The sequence below is a fragment of the Halichoerus grypus genome, chromosome 6 (genome assembly GCF_964656455.1).
Source record: "Halichoerus grypus chromosome 6, mHalGry1.hap1.1, whole genome shotgun sequence".
NCBI lineage: Eukaryota > Metazoa > Chordata > Mammalia > Carnivora > Phocidae > Halichoerus > Halichoerus grypus.
In genome coordinates, this window is record NC_135717.1 from 16,609,348 (window position 1) to 16,625,388 (window position 16,041).

A 16,041-nucleotide genomic window follows, 5' to 3' on the forward strand; every position below is an offset into this window, starting at 1 on the left:
ACGAGCTCCCTTAGCAACCGTCGCCGTTGAGACGGAGGGAGACGCCCCCCGCGGATTGGCTGCACGAGGCCTCTCTGCGTCGTAGATTGGGTGAGGCGTCGCTGGAGGGAGGGCTTGACAGTCGAGGCCCAAGAACCGGCATTCCCAGGACCCAGGAGGGGCACAGCCTGTGGTGAGCCGCGGCTAGGAAGAGCGACGAGATGATCCGCCAGAAGTCCAGCCAATTCATGGCACTGAAGATACAGTCGGAGCTTGAACAGCCCTCAGAACTGCAGCGGGAACACCAGAAGGACCTTAGCTCAGTGGATGGGTCCGTCACGCGGATGGTAACAGGTGTGCGGACCGAGTCCAGAACTGCGGCCTCGATAGAAGCGGATGAAGATCCTGCAGCCAACCTGTTCCCGGTGAGGGCGGGACAGAGTGGTCCGCTCATGAATGTTTATAAAAGGGCTCCCCGGCAGGGCGTCACCCGTCGTTATGTTTATTAACGTTCAAGACATTTCCTGGGTGCCTTGGTGAAGAGGCAGGGTGTGTGACTCCGATTGTTAAATGCTCATGAATAGTACTTAGGGCCTATTGAAGCCTAGCCTGCCAGTGTTGCTCGTACATAATCCTTAAAATGACAAGGCAAGTTAGCAGGTTCTCAGGCCAGCTGGAGATTCCGGATGGGTCAGGGACTGGGGCCAGGGATGGCACAGCTCCGCCTGCCCATTCCGTTTTCTCTCCGCAGCCCCCGTTGCCCCAGCCCCGGATCTGCATGTGGTGAGTGTGAAGAATCTTGGGGTTTCCTGCCTCCCCAGTCCAAAGAGGGAGGGTGGGAAGAAGACTAAGGATGTAAATGCAATATCGACTGCTATGGAGCATTGTATAAACGGAGACACTGAAGCCACCTGGGGAGTGGCAGAGACAAGAACTCAAGTTTCCTAATCCTCAGCTTTATAAATGAAGAGGATCGTGAGAGTTCCTTTAAGCCATATCCCTTATTTAAAGATGGAGAAAATTACACCCAGAGAGGAAGTGACTTGCCCAGAGAGGGTAGTGGAAGGGCTAACCCTCAAACTCAGGTCTCCTGGTTCCCAGTCCGGTGCTCTAGCCATCACAGCCTTCTCATGAGACGAATGCCTGATGGCCACCAACACCTTTTCTCCTCTTTTCTTATAACAGGAAGTACCTGGACATCCATTCCATGCACAGGCTGGAGAAGACAGCCAACACTGAGGAGATGAGGGAGTATGGGGGTGGGACAGGGAAGAGCAGAAGAGCTGGCTCCTGGGGAAGGCTAAGGGGGCTGGGCGGGGAAGGCAGGAATGCCCAGCTCCAGAGCACGTGGTGCACCAGTGTGGGGTGGTAAAGGGGGGCTGGCTCAGGCCTGTCTTCCTGTGTCCCTCCCAAGGGTGCTAGCTGAGCTCTTGGGGCTAAGCTGTCCTGAGCAAAGCCTGCGGGATGCCATCACCCTGGACCTCTTCTCCCACGCACTCCTCTTCTGCCGCCAGCACGGCTTCTCACTGGAACAGACATCGGCAGCTTGTGCCCTGCTCCAAGATCTTCACAAGGCCTGTGTTGGTGAGAGGCGGCGGCTACCAAAGGGTTTGAGCCCAGGGGACAGTGGAGGCTGGGATGGCACAAGTGACCCCAGGAAGCAAGTAATGGATTACCACCTGGAATCTTTGTTCTGTCATTACAAGCACTATTGTAATGACACCCACACAGTAACTTGTGTGTGACAACTTGTGTGGTGACAGCACCAACTTTATGAGATTGTTCTGAGAAATACTGTAGGTAATATACGTAAATATAAAAACAGTGCTCAATGAAATCGCTCCTCCTCCACCTCCCACTTCATTCCTGGAACTGATTTCCTGCAGAATGTTTAACAAGAGCTGAAATCACATATTTCTTGTTTTATTGTATGTCACTTAAGGGCAGGACCTCGTCTGTCTTGTTCAGTGCCTAGAACAGTGCATTGCAGTACTATCTGTTGAGTGAGTTAATGAAACAAGTAAGGACTTAAACTTAGATCTGTTAATTTCCAAAGCTCATGCTCAGTAAGTAACTGGTGAGTGACTGAAATGAATGATTATCCGGGAGGGGACTAACTTGTCACATCTTGCTTTCCCTCCCAGCAACCCCCTTGGGCAACGTGGAGGAATGTTACCGCTACTTCACCAGTGTCCTTTTTTGCCACGGAGTCAAGGTCAGTTCCCCTGAAACGGGATCTTCAGTCTCCCACAGATAAGGTCTAGCCCAGTCTCCTGTCCTCTCTCACACTCATCACCCTCATCTTCCTCTGAAGGCTGCAGGGGGTACTCCCTGCTCCTAAACGGCTGGGCACTTGGAGAAAAGGTCAGGGTTCCTGAAGGTGGTCAGTCCTCTAACTCCCACTCATCCCCACAGCGGCCCCCCTTCAGTATCAACCTCTTTAGGGAGGAACAGCTGCTGGCCCTGGCAGATTATGTGGTCAACACCTACTTCCGCCACTTCAAGCTCTACAAATATGTCTTCACACCCCAGGTATGGAAGCCACTCTTCATCTCCCCCTTTCACTCAGTGCAGATGTCCTCCTCTTAGCCTCTCTCCTCCTCCCTCTTCCCAGGTGTGGCTGGATCTATCTTTGACTTACATGGGGCTACAGCCACCCAAGCTCTGGCCAGAAGATGAGACAGGTAAGGGAGAATGCTGGGGCCGGGGCTGGGGCTGGGGCTGGGGCTGAAGCCTCTTCCTGCTTCTGGCCTGCAGAGAAAGGCGGCGAGGAGGCGAAGGAGCAGGCAGTCACCCCGCAGGAGGAACCAGAAACAGTGGTCCTGCCAGAGCCAGAGCCAGAGCCAGAGCCAGAGCCAAGTGAGGATGGGTTAGGGTCCCCCGTGACTTTGGGCAGGCATAAAATGAAGGGTTTAGACCACATCAGGACTTCAGGTCTGTTCTAGGCACAGTGTCCTTTCTCCAAATGATTCCTTATGCAGAAGTCCAAGATGACAAACAGGTAATAAGAGTGCAGCTGCTGGGGGTGAAGCAGGAGCTCCAGGAAAGGATCATTATAAAACCAATGACGGGGGCACCTGGGTGGCGCAGTGGGTTAAGCAGCCGATTCTTGGTTTCAGCTCAGGTCACGAGCTCACAGCTCACGGAGTCTGCTTGAGATTCTCCCACCCTCTCCTTCTGTCCCTCCTGCTCGTACGCATGTGCACGCACTCTCTCTAATAATCTTTAAAAAAATTTAAAAAACCAGTAACAGCCAGCGCACATTTGGCAATACTGTGGTGCCAGGCAGGCCCTGTTTTGAGCATTTTACATTTAATCTTCCTTCAGGCCTAGGCACTAGGTGCTATCACTATCTACACTGTACACAGGAGAAAACCGAGGTATGCAAAGATGGAATCACCTGTGTAAAGTCACTTATCTGCTGATCAGCAACCCAGAGAGTCCAGCCTGGCCAGTCCACCCCCCCCCCCCCCCGCCTCTCTCCATAGAAGGGTTAGCTGGCCTTTCCTGAACTGAAGCTACCCTGCCACTTGTGTAGCCCCACAGCATCTCTGCTCACCTGCCCCTTGTTCCCTGCCCCCGGCAGGCCACGTCTCCATCCTGCAAGCCTACATCAGGACCCAGATGAACAAGGAGCTGAGGCAGCTCCAACAGCTGATGGAGGAGCGGCTCCAGGCCAGCGAGGAAAGGCTCAGCAGCAAGTTGACCACACTAGAGCGGCCCTTCCAGCTACCTTCCGGCAAAGGCAAGAACAAGACCAAGTGACCTCCAGCATTTTCCCCAATAAAGGCCCGGGGCAGGGCAGCCCCATCCCCGCCCCGAGCACCTTCTGGGCTCCCCTGCCAAAGCCGGACACCACACTCTGGGCACTGGCTCCCTCCGGAGTGCAGATTTTATTGCAAATGCAGCAGAGGCAGCATTGACAAGGCCAGGCATGCTGTTGCGCGCGGCTGCCTTCCCCCTCAGCTCCGATCCCAAAGTCTTGGCTGGTGGGGACAGGTGTACACGGCTGGTCTTTATGGTAGTATGAGCAGTGGTGGGCCTGGCCAGGCTGGGGGGGCCTGAGGCCAAAGCCCAGAAGGGCTGGAATGATAAAAATCCTCCTCCTGGAGAGTCCTGCACTCTGGGGTTCCCCGGGGCCGAAGTGCTAGCCCAGTGCCAGCATGGCGTCCTCCTCGGTGATAGCAGCTGAGTCCCCCTCCTCTTCAGGGCCCAAGATGGGAAAAGGCCCAGGGGGCTGGTGCTGGAAGAGGGCGGCTCGGTTCTGTTGCTCACCTTTCTTCACCCAGTGCCCGTAGAGCCGGAAGGCACAGCTGTCGATGAGGCGCCGCACTGGCCGCAGCGCGTAAGGGTCCCTCAGCAGTGCGCTCTTGGTCAGTGGCCGGACACGCTGGGTGCTTAAGGCCACTCGTCCAGCAGCAAGCACGGTCCACACTGCCACCTGGGGGGGGGGTGGCGGGCAGTGTGAGCTCCAGTGGAGCAGCCACCACATGAGAAAGATCACGGGACAGAGGAGCAGGCCCAGACCCTGATGCTCTCAGGCTTACCCGGAACCGCTGGCGGGGGGTGAGGTTCCAGGGTTGGCTGCCTTCACAGCGCTCAAAGAAGGGGTGCTGGAGGGCTTGCTCAGCTGTCAGGCGCTCCTCAGGATCCACCTGGAGCAGCTTTGAGATCTAGGGGAAACCCCAGAGTATGAGAGGCAGCTCTTGGACCTCCTTCCTAGCCCTCTCATGGCCCCAGCTCACCAGGTCTTTGACGGTGTTGGAACGGTCATCCCACTCGGGCGAACTAAACTGGTACTGGCCCTCCATGATCATGCGTAACATCAGGATCTGGCGTCGGTGCCAGAATGGTGGTGAGCCAGCCAGGAGTGTAAACAAAATCACCCCACAGGCCCAGCTGGGAAAGAGAGCGGAGTCAGGCAGGACTAGGTGCCAGGCAGACGTGTTGAAAGATGGGACACAAAGGAGGAAGGAAGTAGGGAGACCAGAAACTCACAGGTCGACCTCCTTGCCGTAGCCGGGGTGGGTTTCATCCATGGAGCATTTAAGGATCTCTGGTGCTAGGTACCCTGGGGTCCCACACAACTCTGGGGAGAGAGGGCTGAGATTGATGGATGCCACCAGCTAACTAACTCCAGACCTCTGCTGGAGCCTCAACCCTGCCAGGGCCGTTAAGTGTTCCCATTCTGTTCCTGCCCGTCCTCCCCTAAGGGCTGACCTAGCCCCTATCCCTGCTGAACAACTCAAGTATGCCCCAAGGTTCCTGGCGGCCTTCCTGGGAAAACCTGATTTTGAGATTGACTTCAAGGTCCTACCCCACCATATCTTTTGCCACCTCCAACCCACCCACCCACTCCTTACACAACCTTTTGTCACATTTTTACGTACATAATACACACGGAAAACAAATCTTCACTCTTCTGTTTCTTTCTGCCCAAATCGATTCCTCCTCCTGTGATTGCTATTCTGTGTAGTGGAATCACCACTCAAACCCAAGGAGAATGAGTGGGAATATGGGATTTCTTAAGGCACACACTAGGTAAGTCCCTTATTTAAAACCTTTCCCTGGCTGCCAACCCCCCCATATGGCCTCAGGCTCAAGTCTAGCTCCAGCACAGAGCCCTCCATGACTTGATCCGAGCGTGTTATTTGTAGCTGCTTCTACCACTTCAGGCACCAATTCTTCCATCCCGGCAATTGCCGAACTGTGGCATACTTCCAGGAAATCTTAATAGGCCTGACTCTCCCGGGAAATTCATTTCTATAAAAAGTATTTAAGAATGCCCACCACGTACCAGGCACCATACTAGATGCCAGTGAATTAGATGTGCCCTTACCACGCTGTCTACCGGAAAGCAAACAAGAAATAATAGAGTAAGAGGTGTGTCCTGAAGGGAGAAGATACAAGAAGAGAAAGCACGGGATCTAACCCAACCTGGAGCTTTAAAGGGAAACCTGAATTCCTAAAGCCAAGGGCAAGGGTGGTGTGGAGCAGGGGCAAAGATGGTTCCAGAATGGGGAGAAGTGTATGGGGAAGCCCAAAGGGAAACAAAGCACAGCATCCGCAAGACAAACGTGTTAAGTCCATAGATTACGAACATGAGCTCTGGAGTCGGACTGTCCAAGTTCAAGTCCCAGCTACCTGGCTGTGGGTAAGTCCCCTTATCTCTTTAAGCCCATTTATAAAATGGTGATCCAGATGCTATCTCAAAGAGCTGTCGAGAGGACCTAGAGAACCCAGCTGTATAAAGACTTAGTGTGGTCCAGTGAACGTTAGCTGTTAATAGCACAACGCAAAGCCGCTGAGGGAGAGAAAGTAGGATGTTAACGGCTCTGAGGAGTCCACAAACTTTGTGAAGTTTTCCATGTGCACTAAAAATATTTCTGTCACAACAACTGGATTAACACTGGGTGCGGCAGCTGGGCACCACCGTCCGGCCGCGGCGGGCTCTTCCTAGCACCTAAGCAGCACACTGCGGTCCTGTCTGCACCCAAACCCAAACACACAGCTGAGGCCTGTTAGCCCCTCTCCGCCATCTTCCTCAGGGGCCAGGCCCAGCCCCGGAGCCCCGTCCCCTGTGGGGCCCCTGTGGGGCCCTCCAGCGGAATCAGGTGCTCCTCCCTGGCGGCTTCCCCTCGCATGGGCCCCTGCTGCTGTGTGCCACGACCTGCGCGCTCGGCTCTGTCCCCTCCCCCGCCCAGACCAGGAAGCCCACTCTGAGACGCACACGAGGCTTTGCACCCAGAGGGTACCTGGCAAGTGCTCACTGACTTCTCCCCTTTTCTTGGTACCTGGGTACTTGACTGTCAGACCCAGCTAACCGGCCTCAGGCCTGGGTCTCCTTCCCTCCCAAGCCTCTTAGGGCACCAAGCCCCCTCACCTCGAAGCTTCTCGCCAGGTTCCAAGTGGCAGGAGAACCCAAAGTCTGAAAGTCGGATCTGCATATTGTCATCTAGGAGAATATTCTCGGGCTTCAGGTCTCGGTGAACAATGTTGTTGGCATGGAGAAAGCTCACTGCTTCCAGCAGAGACCTCATGATGGACCTGGGGGAGGCGCAGTCTCCTCTGCTTCTCCCTACCCCGCCCCGCCCCCTCATCACCCCACGGGCTGCAGGCTCAGTCGTTACCTGGTTTCCTTTTCTGAGAGGGCCACCTTCTCTGTGAGATAGTCAAACAGCTCTCCCTTCCGCATCCTAAGGGATAGGAGGGTTGGGAGGTAGGTGTACCTTACATGGGGGCGGAGAAAATAAGCCAGTGCTCACAGAAAATACCATGGAAGAGACCGGTGAAGAGAGAGTCCTCTTTGTTTTTTCTTGAGTGATTAGAGTGCTCCAAGAGTGAACTGGATGCCAGGGGCAGTTTGGCCCAGGGGGTTGGCAGTCAAAATATAGGCACTCTGCAGGGAGGGTGCTATGTCAGCAAAATACGTGCCTTCTTGGAACAATAATTTATAAGAGGTCCTCATTATCTGAGACTAATTATATTCAAAGAGGGCCTTTTAAAGTGAATCTATTTAGACCATGGACCAAAATTTCACAGTTAATAACAGCAAAAAAGTTGAATAGGACTTTATTTTTATCTTGTCTTTAAAAACTGAATTTATAATTGCAACTCTACAATCCTTGAAATCAGGTGTTGTTTGGGGGCATATAATTGTTCTGCAAAGTTGCACGATGAGGTGACAGATACTTCCTACCTTCCCCCCCCCAACTTTTGCAGAGGGTCATTCTGTATGCAGACTTTGTGAAATTTTTCTAGGGGTCTCTTAAATATTTGCTATTCAAACCATTCTCTTTTGAAGTACCTTTGCACTGGTTTACGTTATATTGTAGAACATCTCACACTCGGATTCAGACTACCCAGGAAATGAACTGATGGGCAGAGACAAACACCACGTAGGGTGTTAAACAGCAAGAGACAAGGGAGCGAGAATCTGTTGATAAGTGGTCAGCTCTTCAGTATTCCCTCCTAATCTTATAACCATGGGGGACTGGAACAGTGACCCCGAGGGTCATGAAAACCCTTTCTAATTGGCTGGTCATGAACACTCTGGAAGAACTTGCCTCATCAGGGCACCTAGGGAGAGGGGCCCGAGCCTCGGGCACACAGGAAGGTGTGAGCGGGGTAGTCTTAGCCCACTGTGCTGTCAGGCTGGGGCCACGCATGGAGGGGAGAAGGAGGAGGCTTCTCAGATCAGGGCAGGGAGATACTCACAGGTCAAACACCAGGAACATGAAGCTAGAAGACTCGTAGGAATCGATGAGAGTGACTGGGAAAGAGGCAGAAAGGCAGAGATACGGAGATGGAAAGGAGCGGATGCATGTTAAAGGGGCTTTCCACCCCGAGGTGGCAGTGGGCTGTTACTGGGAAGGAAGGAGAACCAAAAGGAGGCAGTAGGGACCCAAAGGCTGGCCACACTTTGAGGTGGAGTGGAGCCATGACGAAGGGAGCAGAGGCATGGAGGCAGTGTTGGGGGAACTGGGCTGTGGGCAGGGCCAGCAGGAGGTGGCTGTCAGCTAACAGGAGCAGGGAATGCAGCCTCACTGATGTGGGGGTGGCCGGCGACCTGGCGAAGGATGTGCGTCTCTCGCCGCGTGGCTTCTCGCACCTCCTCTAGCTGTTCAGGACTCAGTCGCTCAGCTGTCACCTCCATGATCTTCACCGCAAACTCATGGCCAGTAGCTCGATGAACACAACGGCGTACCACGGAGCTCACTCCTCTGCCAGAGTCAGACCGCACACGAGTCAGGGCCTCCTGCTCTCTCATTTCCACACAGAATGGAGCCCTGCCATCCTCATACCCACTGCACCATATTCTGAAGACCCATCTGAACAACAAGGCAGCCTCCCAGGGCTCAACCTGGCCTACAGTAGCTTCACGGTAGCCTCAGCAAGCAACCTGGGTACCCAGCAAGGTGTAACACAAAGCTCAAAGGGAAGGCAGGGGGGTCCTGGGTTTGAATCCAATCTCTGCCATTCTCTGCATGGAGAAGCCTAGGCAGGTCCTTTCCACACTGAGCCCCAGAACCTGCCCCTCCTCCTGGAACCCCAAAAGGAGAAAGCAGGAAGAAATGATCTAAGGCTCCCTCCAAATTTTACTCAACACTTCCCTGATTACCCCTTCCAAATCCCAAAGTTCTCCTACAATACCTCAAGTGTAGGAGGCTCCAAATAAATATCAGACCATTGACTGGAAGCCCAAAGCTGTGAATCAGGAGACCTTGGTGTAGGCCCCATATGTGCCACTAATTAACCTCCAAGTGACCCGCTGATATAAGGTCTCTGAACTTTGCTTTGTCGGCTCTGAAATGTGGACAACAACATCTTGAAGAGATGTCGAAAGACATGAGGTAGAAGCAGAAAAGCCCATTTGGCATGGTGAAGAGAAAGTCCTAGACAGGTATTTCCTTGCTTGGAATCTGTCACCAATTCCTTATGACCCTACAAGTACCTCAGGCTAAGTACAAATCTCTCCAAGATCGGATCTCACACCACATTTCCTGTGCTGGTTCCCTGGCTGCCCTTCACGGCTTCCTTGCCCTTACATAACTCCCTTTGCTTAGAATGCCTGTCACCCACATCTCTGGTTCCATCAAGAGATGTAAACCACTGACCCTCCAGCCAAACACAGCCCACAGATGTGTTCTGTTTGGTCAGTGAGTTGTTCTTTTCAAATCTGAATTCCTATCTTTTTTTTTTTTTTTAAGATTTTATTTACTTATTTGACAGACACACAGCAAGAGAGAGAACACAAGCAAGGGGGAGTGGGAGAGGGAGAAGCAGGCTTCCCGCGGAGCAGAGAGCCAGATGCAGGGCTCAATCCCAGGATCCTGGGATCATGACCTGAGCCGAAGGCATGACTGAGCCACCCAGGCGCCCCTCTGAATTACTATCTTAAGTGGGACAAGAACCTTGCAGCTGCTACAATGCTCACCACTTCCTACTGTCTTATTCTTGGCCACTACACAGTTTTAATTCCCTGATCTCCATTAACGGTAATACCATTCGATCAGACTCCTAACTAGAAATCTTGGTATGATTCTTGGCTTTTCCCTCTCCTTCAAAATCCACCACATCCAACCAGTCCACTCCATTCTGTTTCTCAAATCTGTTTCCTAGTACTCCACCCCCATAGCCATAACTGCCTCCCCACTGATCTCCCTGCTGCCAACCTCAGCCACCGCAACCCATCCGCCACACTGCTTCCAGAATGAGCTTATGACCGCCCCAATTATGTCATTTCCTGCTTAAAAACGTTCCAGCTTAAATTCCCTAAGTTCTAAGTGTTCCCTCATTCCTCAGCAGGACCCCTAGAGCAACTGTGCTCTTTTTAAGTGAGACCTAATAATTTCAACCTTATATAGTTATTAACTATGGAGGGCACTCAAAACTGGTTTCTATCCATACTGTCTCCTTATTCCCTTGTAAGATAGAAGTCAAATCCCAGTTCCTTCACCTGTCATTCAAGGCCTTTACCAAATGGTCTCGGTTTCTTTTCAGCCTCATTTTTGGCTATGTCCTGCTATTCAATCTTTGCTTCAGTGACTTATAACTTATCACCAATTTCTAGAATGCAGCAAGCTCTTTTAAGGCTTCAGACCTTTATACGTAAAGAAACTGGTACTCTGGGAACTCATTTAGTGAGAGTGGGCAGGTAACTTACTGTGCAGGAGAAACACAGGGAAAAGATGGAGACCGGGGATGATGCTACTACAGTAATGCCGGAATGGTATGATAAAGGACCCTATCCCCTGACCTGCTTTCTCCAAAACTGATCTTTCTGCGCCCCGTGGAAGTGGAACCACTGTTCTGCCCTAAGGGCTCTCCTAGCCTCACCTGGTCCTGAAACCCTGCATCAGCTTAGGACTTGGATCTCAGCTCTCTTCTTTTCCAGATACTCTTTCTCCCTGATGACCTCCATCCAGTCCCGGGGGATTTAAGTACCATTTGTACAAACGGCTCCCACCGCACTGCCTCAAACCTTGATTCCTTTCCAGAATTCCTGATCCCAAAGGCCTTTTTAATATCTCCATATGATATCTGAAAGGAGTCTGAACAAATCTAATAGTCATAGCCCTTTCTGCTTTCCTGGCCTCAGCAGTACTGATCACAGCAGACCACGCCAACCTTCTAGAAGCACATTCTTTTTGTGTTTTTATTTCTAACTCACAGATGCTCTCTCCTTAGTCTCCCTTGCTGACTCCTCCTTTTCTAACCCCCTAATGGTGACATGCCCCAAGGCCTGAGCTTGGCCCCTTTCACCTCTCCCCACGTATCTTCTCACCAGCTACTACGTATATGCTAATGTCTCCCAAACTTATTGCTCTAGTCCAGCTCTCTCTCAAGCTGCAGACACATGTACCTACTTGGCAGCTCCAGTTGGAGATCTCAAAGTTCACATCTCCAAAATTGAACTCTTGACTTGCTTGGCCCTCCCGGCAGTCCGATCCTCCTTGGCCTTCTTCATTTCAGAAAATGGTACTCAGGTGCTCAAACCCAAACCTTAGACATTATTCTTGTTTCCTTCCCTTCTTCTTATGGCCCATATCCGGTCTCTCAGGAAATCTGTATCAGTCTCTCTTCAAATCATCACCTCAATCTATCCACTTCTCCCCATCTCTACCACCACCATTCAAACCTAAACCATCACCATCTCTTGCCTGAATCAATCAACAGCTTCCTAACTGGTCTCTACACATCCATTCTTGTCCCCCTCCTATCCATTTTCTACACAAGAGCCAGAGTGATCTTTTTAAAATGTAGTAACACACTTGTGTTGACCACTTACCATGTGCCAGGAAGTGTTCTAAGACTATCATACTAATTCTTCCCACGCTCACAGCAACGTACAAGATAGGGTCTATTTTTATTCCCAATCTAAATGGTGAAACTGGGGCATAGAAAGGCTAAGTTCCTAGCCCCCAAATTACAGAAATATAAATGAGACCATGTTAACTGCCCTGTTTTAAACCACCAGTTTCACTAGAATAAAATCGAAATTCTTTATCATGGCATAAGGCCCTACATACTCTAACCTCTATTTACCTCTCCAACTTAATTTCCTCCACCTTGTCCCATGCTTACTACGTTCTAGTCACCATGATCATCTGCCTATTACTTGAATGGGCCCTTTCTTGCCTGTGCCTTTGCATGTGCTGTTCCCTCTGCCCCAAATATATCTTGTTCATTCCCATCCTTCAAGTCTCAGTCCCGTTAATTACTCTCATTCCCTCACCCAAGCAGATGATGACCTTTATCTTGTTTTTGTGTTTTATCATCTGTCTCTACCACTGGAATACAAACTCTAGGAGAACAGAAAACATGTGGGGCGTGTATCCCCAGTGCCTTGCACACTGCACCCAGCACACTGTATGTGCTTAGGAAACCTTGGATGAATAAGTGTGCCTGCCTCTGTCTCTACAGGTGAGGCCTTCCTTCCATTCTCTGCATGCTGAACTCCTACTCATCCTTCAAGACCCAAATATCACCCCTTGTGGAAAGCTGTGGCTTTCTGAGCCCCATGCCACAACCTGATACTACTTGAATGCTCATGTGTCTCTTTCAGTCACTTCACCTCCAAGGCATAAACATCTCTTCTACCCTCCCTGTGTTTAGCTTTGTGTCTGGCAGACCATAGTTGCTTTAACTATGTTTGTTGAACACATAAATGAGTGAACTTGGAAGAAATGGGGATTGACCCAGAGAAAGAGTTTAGTCACCAAATGTTCCTCCACTAACCACTGTTCGTTCCCATTTAGAACTATCCAGCCCTCAGATGGAACACTGTATTCTGGCTAGGGCCCGACCTCTCTGGACCTCTGTTTCCCTGGCTTAAGCCTCACCTGCCAATGACGTCCTTAGGGTCGTACTTCTGGTAAAACTCCTTGGCCGCGGCCCAGTCGGGCAGCTCATCCTCCGGCCCCACGTCCAGCGTCATTCTGAAGGTGGTGGGGGCCTGTGTGGAGGAAACGGAGGGCAGTGAGGGCAGTGAGGCCCACAGGCTCTGGGAGGACGCACATTGCGGCTCGCGGAGGCGCAGCCCTTGCGGCTGGGGCGCCAGGATCCTCAGGGATGGGGACGGGGTGGGGGAAGGATCAGGGCTGGGGAGACCCTACGAAAGGGCCTAGGGGGCGTGAAGGGTGTCAGGGCAGGGAGGGGGCGGGGGAGGGGAAGGGAAAAGGTGCGGAGGAAGAAGGGAAGGGGCACACTGGCAGGTGGCTGTTGCTGCGCAGGCGCACTTGGGCGGGCGCTGGGAGGGGGCGCGGGGTCTCGCGCAGGCTCACCCGCGGGGGCGGAGAGAGAAGCCAGGGTCGACGCGAGGCAGCTGTGTCGCGGGGTTCGCCTCTAGTTCCTTACCTTACACCCGGGCGGCGCCGGCAACGACCCCAGGCCCCGCCCCCATCCTGTCCGCCAATGGCCAGCGCCGCGTGAAGACTGAGGTTCAAATACCCTTCCGATTGGAAATTGGTAGTCCAATAGGAAGCGGAGAGTCCCGAGGCTGGCGCGGGCGTTGGAGCTCGGAGTTACCTAAGGCTGAGACGCTGGGGCGGGACTTCAGAAGCAGCCAATTAGCGCAAGCATCTGCAGATGACGGCAGGGGCGGAGCTTGTTGACTAGTGGGCTTGGAGGCCAGGAACGGGACCCGGAAGTTAGGTTTACCCAGAAGCGTGGCCTCTAGGTATCTAGGACGCGGGACTCGCTGCGCCTCCGGTTCCCTGACTTGGGCATGGTTCCCTCATTCCCCTCCTAGCATCACTGTCCAAATCCGCTCTTTTTAAAATTGGCAGCCTGGTCCAAAGTGCGTGCTTTGAGGGGCCGCCTTCAGCTCTTAAAACGCTCGGAGCGCGCAGCTTGGACCGCAACTTGCCTGCTGGTGTGGACTTAGACGAACCACGGCCGGTCAACCAGAAGTGGCTTCTTAGTCCTCTGGCTGCTCCGATTCTTGAATACCTCCAAAGCCCTCGTGCTCACCATCTAGGGTTATATATTTTCCCAGTCTTCCACCACCGCCTCCCGTAAGCCTTGGGGAGTATCACACTCTAAGCCTGCCGAGTTGTGAGAGATTGCCAGAAGCGACTTACTTCATAAGCCTTTTCAGTGCACAGCTCAACCCTGGCATTCACCTACTCATTCAAATAAATATTTGCCGAGCGTCTAAACGCTAAACTATCAGCAGGGGGGCGAAGGGAGTCCTTACCCTTGTGGAAGTTATGTTCCAGCAAAAGAGGCACAGAATGAATTCATTTAACCTTCTAACAACTATCTTAGAAATGTCACTTTGGGATCACAATCATAAAAGAAAAACGAATCCAACAGAGTATTTTGACTTTATACCATCAATCTAAAGACAAAATAATTGCAAAGAAACCTTTAACTTTACTTAGTAGGCTTATCGTTTGGTAGTATAATGGGATAATTATTCAGAAATTGAGCAATATATATATTTATATTTATATATATTTGCAAATGAATAAACATTTGATGTATTTGGCAGCCAAGGTTATTACTGTGGGACTATGGAATTTGAGGTGGGGAGAGAGAGAACCTTATGACTGATTGAAACTGGAGGTATGATTTTAAACACAAATTTAAAATAGCTTAGATATTTTCTAGCTCTAACCTCTGAAAGGGCCTAGAAGCAGGAACATCTCAGGAGAATGAGCACAGCTAGTCTAGATACCGATTTCAAAGTAACAGTCCCCAGTTCAAGGAACCAGGACTCCTTGGGAGAAATGGCCAGTTTCCCAGGCTGGAGCAGAGAAAGTGTAAGATGAGCCTGGAATAATTTGTGCCAGAAAGCAAGTGAAGAAGTGTGGGGACTTATCAGGACACAAGAACCAGGTTGATGCGATTTCCACGGGTCAAAATCAGGAACAAAAAGAATGAGACTGAGAGGGACATGAGGGAGCCTTCTGATGTGCTAGAAATGTTCTATTCACCTAGGTGGTGATTACAGTTGGGATCATACGAAACATTCACCAACCCACACGCTTTAGATCTGTGCACTTCATGTAAATTACATCTCAACCAAATATTTTAAGAAGGATGACAGTAATGGATAAAACAAATTGAACTAAAAAACAATCTGAGATCATATTGACACTAAAAATTGTAAATAAGAATTTAGGAACGAAGGGCCTTCTGCTTACTCTCCAATGGCTCTGCAATACCAGTATGTATATTCTAGATGTAAAACCAATGTGGTGAAATGTTAAAAATTATAAACTTAGGTGAAGAGCACACATGAGTTCATTGTACCATTCTCTTATTGTTCAGTAGGTTTGAAATTTTTTCAAAATTGAGTTTAAAAATAGTGAGACCCAGGTCGTCTGCGTGACTCGGTTAAGTGCCTGCCTTCGGCTCACGTCATGATCCCGGGGTCCTGGGATCGAGTCCCACATCGGGCTCCCTGCTCAGCGGGGAATCTGCTTCTCCCTCTGCCTGCTGTTCCCCCTGCTTGTGCTCTCTTTCCCTTTCTCTCTACTATTTTTTAAAAAGTGAGACCTAAAAAAAAAACAAAAATAAAAAATAGCAAGACCTCATTTAATCACTTTGGGGGAATGGGATCTAGTCTCTAGTAACCTAAAGCTGCTGATTATTGAAATATTAGCTTTAAAAAAAGGTTTCTGTAAAAAAAATTTCTCTAAAATGTGTTTCCCTGATGCCCAGGCAGGCAGCACTTTACACCAATTAAATCGGAATCTGTAGGGCTGAAGCCCAGGCATAAGTACTTTTTATTTTTTTATTTTATTTTTTTTAAAGACTTCATTTGACAGAGAGAAAGGGAACACAAGCAGGGGAAGTGGGAGAGGGAGAAACAGGCTTCCCGCTGAGCAGGGAGCCTGATGTGGGGCTCGATCCCAGGACTCTGGGATCATGACCTGAGCCAAAGGCAGACGCTTAACGACTGAGCCATCCAGGCGCCCCCATAAGTACCTTTTAAAGCTCCCCAAGTGGTTCTATGGTGAAACTGAGCTTGAGAACCAATGCCCTAGGTGTGGCTTCTAACCAGTGTTGTAACTCTAACCTCTGAGACCAGCAATGGATACTCTTCACTTT

The 16,041-nt window shown here is 51.0% G+C and overlaps 2 protein-coding genes across 4 annotated transcripts; one reads left to right on the forward strand and one right to left on the reverse strand.

The window, feature by feature from the left end:
• The first annotated feature begins 51 nt into the window (after positions 1-51).
• On the forward strand, positions 52-3,801 carry CFAP119 (cilia and flagella associated protein 119). Of its 2 annotated transcripts, XM_036074289.2 has the most exons (9): positions 55-404; positions 731-762; positions 1,165-1,230; positions 1,394-1,563; positions 2,124-2,194; positions 2,395-2,511; positions 2,594-2,663; positions 2,737-2,838; positions 3,566-3,801. In XM_036074289.2, the coding sequence occupies exons 1-9, from the start codon at positions 201-203 to the stop codon at positions 3,742-3,744; spliced, it is 1,011 nt and encodes a 336-aa protein (XP_035930182.2). In that variant the 5' UTR covers positions 55-200; the 3' UTR covers positions 3,745-3,801. The 2 variants fall into 2 exon arrangements, with proteins under 2 accessions (XP_035930184.2, XP_035930182.2); XM_036074291.2 differs by lacking the exon at positions 2,737-2,838 and having other exon boundaries at positions 52-404.
• Positions 3,802-3,853: 52 nt separating this feature from the next.
• Positions 3,854-13,548, reverse strand: PHKG2 (phosphorylase kinase catalytic subunit gamma 2). Of its 2 annotated transcripts, none has more exons than XM_036074287.2 (10): positions 13,339-13,548; positions 12,825-12,937; positions 8,527-8,702; positions 8,197-8,251; positions 7,110-7,175; positions 6,863-7,026; positions 4,978-5,068; positions 4,725-4,878; positions 4,527-4,652; positions 3,854-4,420 (listed from the first exon to the last, which is right to left on the reverse strand). In XM_036074287.2, exons 2-10 carry the CDS (start codon positions 12,917-12,919, stop codon positions 4,127-4,129), a joined length of 1,221 nt encoding a protein of 406 aa, XP_035930180.1. In that variant the 5' UTR covers positions 12,920-12,937; positions 13,339-13,548; the 3' UTR covers positions 3,854-4,126. The 2 variants fall into 2 exon arrangements, with proteins under 2 accessions (XP_035930180.1, XP_035930179.1); XM_036074286.2 differs by having other exon boundaries at positions 13,266-13,547.
• Between the last annotated feature and the right edge of the window lie 2,493 nt (positions 13,549-16,041).

Excerpts from the sequence above, each read along its gene's own strand:
- PHKG2 (XM_036074287.2), bottom strand. The coding sequence starts at position 12,919 with ATGACGCTGGACGTGGGGCCGGAGGATGAGCTGCCCGACTGGGCCGCG. Across the intron at positions 8,252-8,526 it reads CGCCGGCCACCCCCACATCA|TCACTCTCATCGATTCCTAC; the intron begins GTGAGGCTGCAT and ends CCTCTTTCCCAG. Across the intron at positions 7,027-7,109 it reads CTCTCAGAAAAGGAAACCAG|GTCCATCATGAGGTCTCTGC; the intron begins GTAACGACTGAG and ends CGCCTCCCCCAG.
- CFAP119 (XM_036074289.2), top strand. The coding sequence starts at position 201 with ATGATCCGCCAGAAGTCCAGCCAATTCATGGCACTGAAGATACAGTCG. Across the intron at positions 1,564-2,123 it reads TCTTCACAAGGCCTGTGTTG|CAACCCCCTTGGGCAACGTG; the intron begins GTGAGAGGCGGC and ends TTTCCCTCCCAG. Across the intron at positions 2,664-2,736 it reads CTGGCCAGAAGATGAGACAG|AGAAAGGCGGCGAGGAGGCG; the intron begins GTAAGGGAGAAT and ends TCTGGCCTGCAG.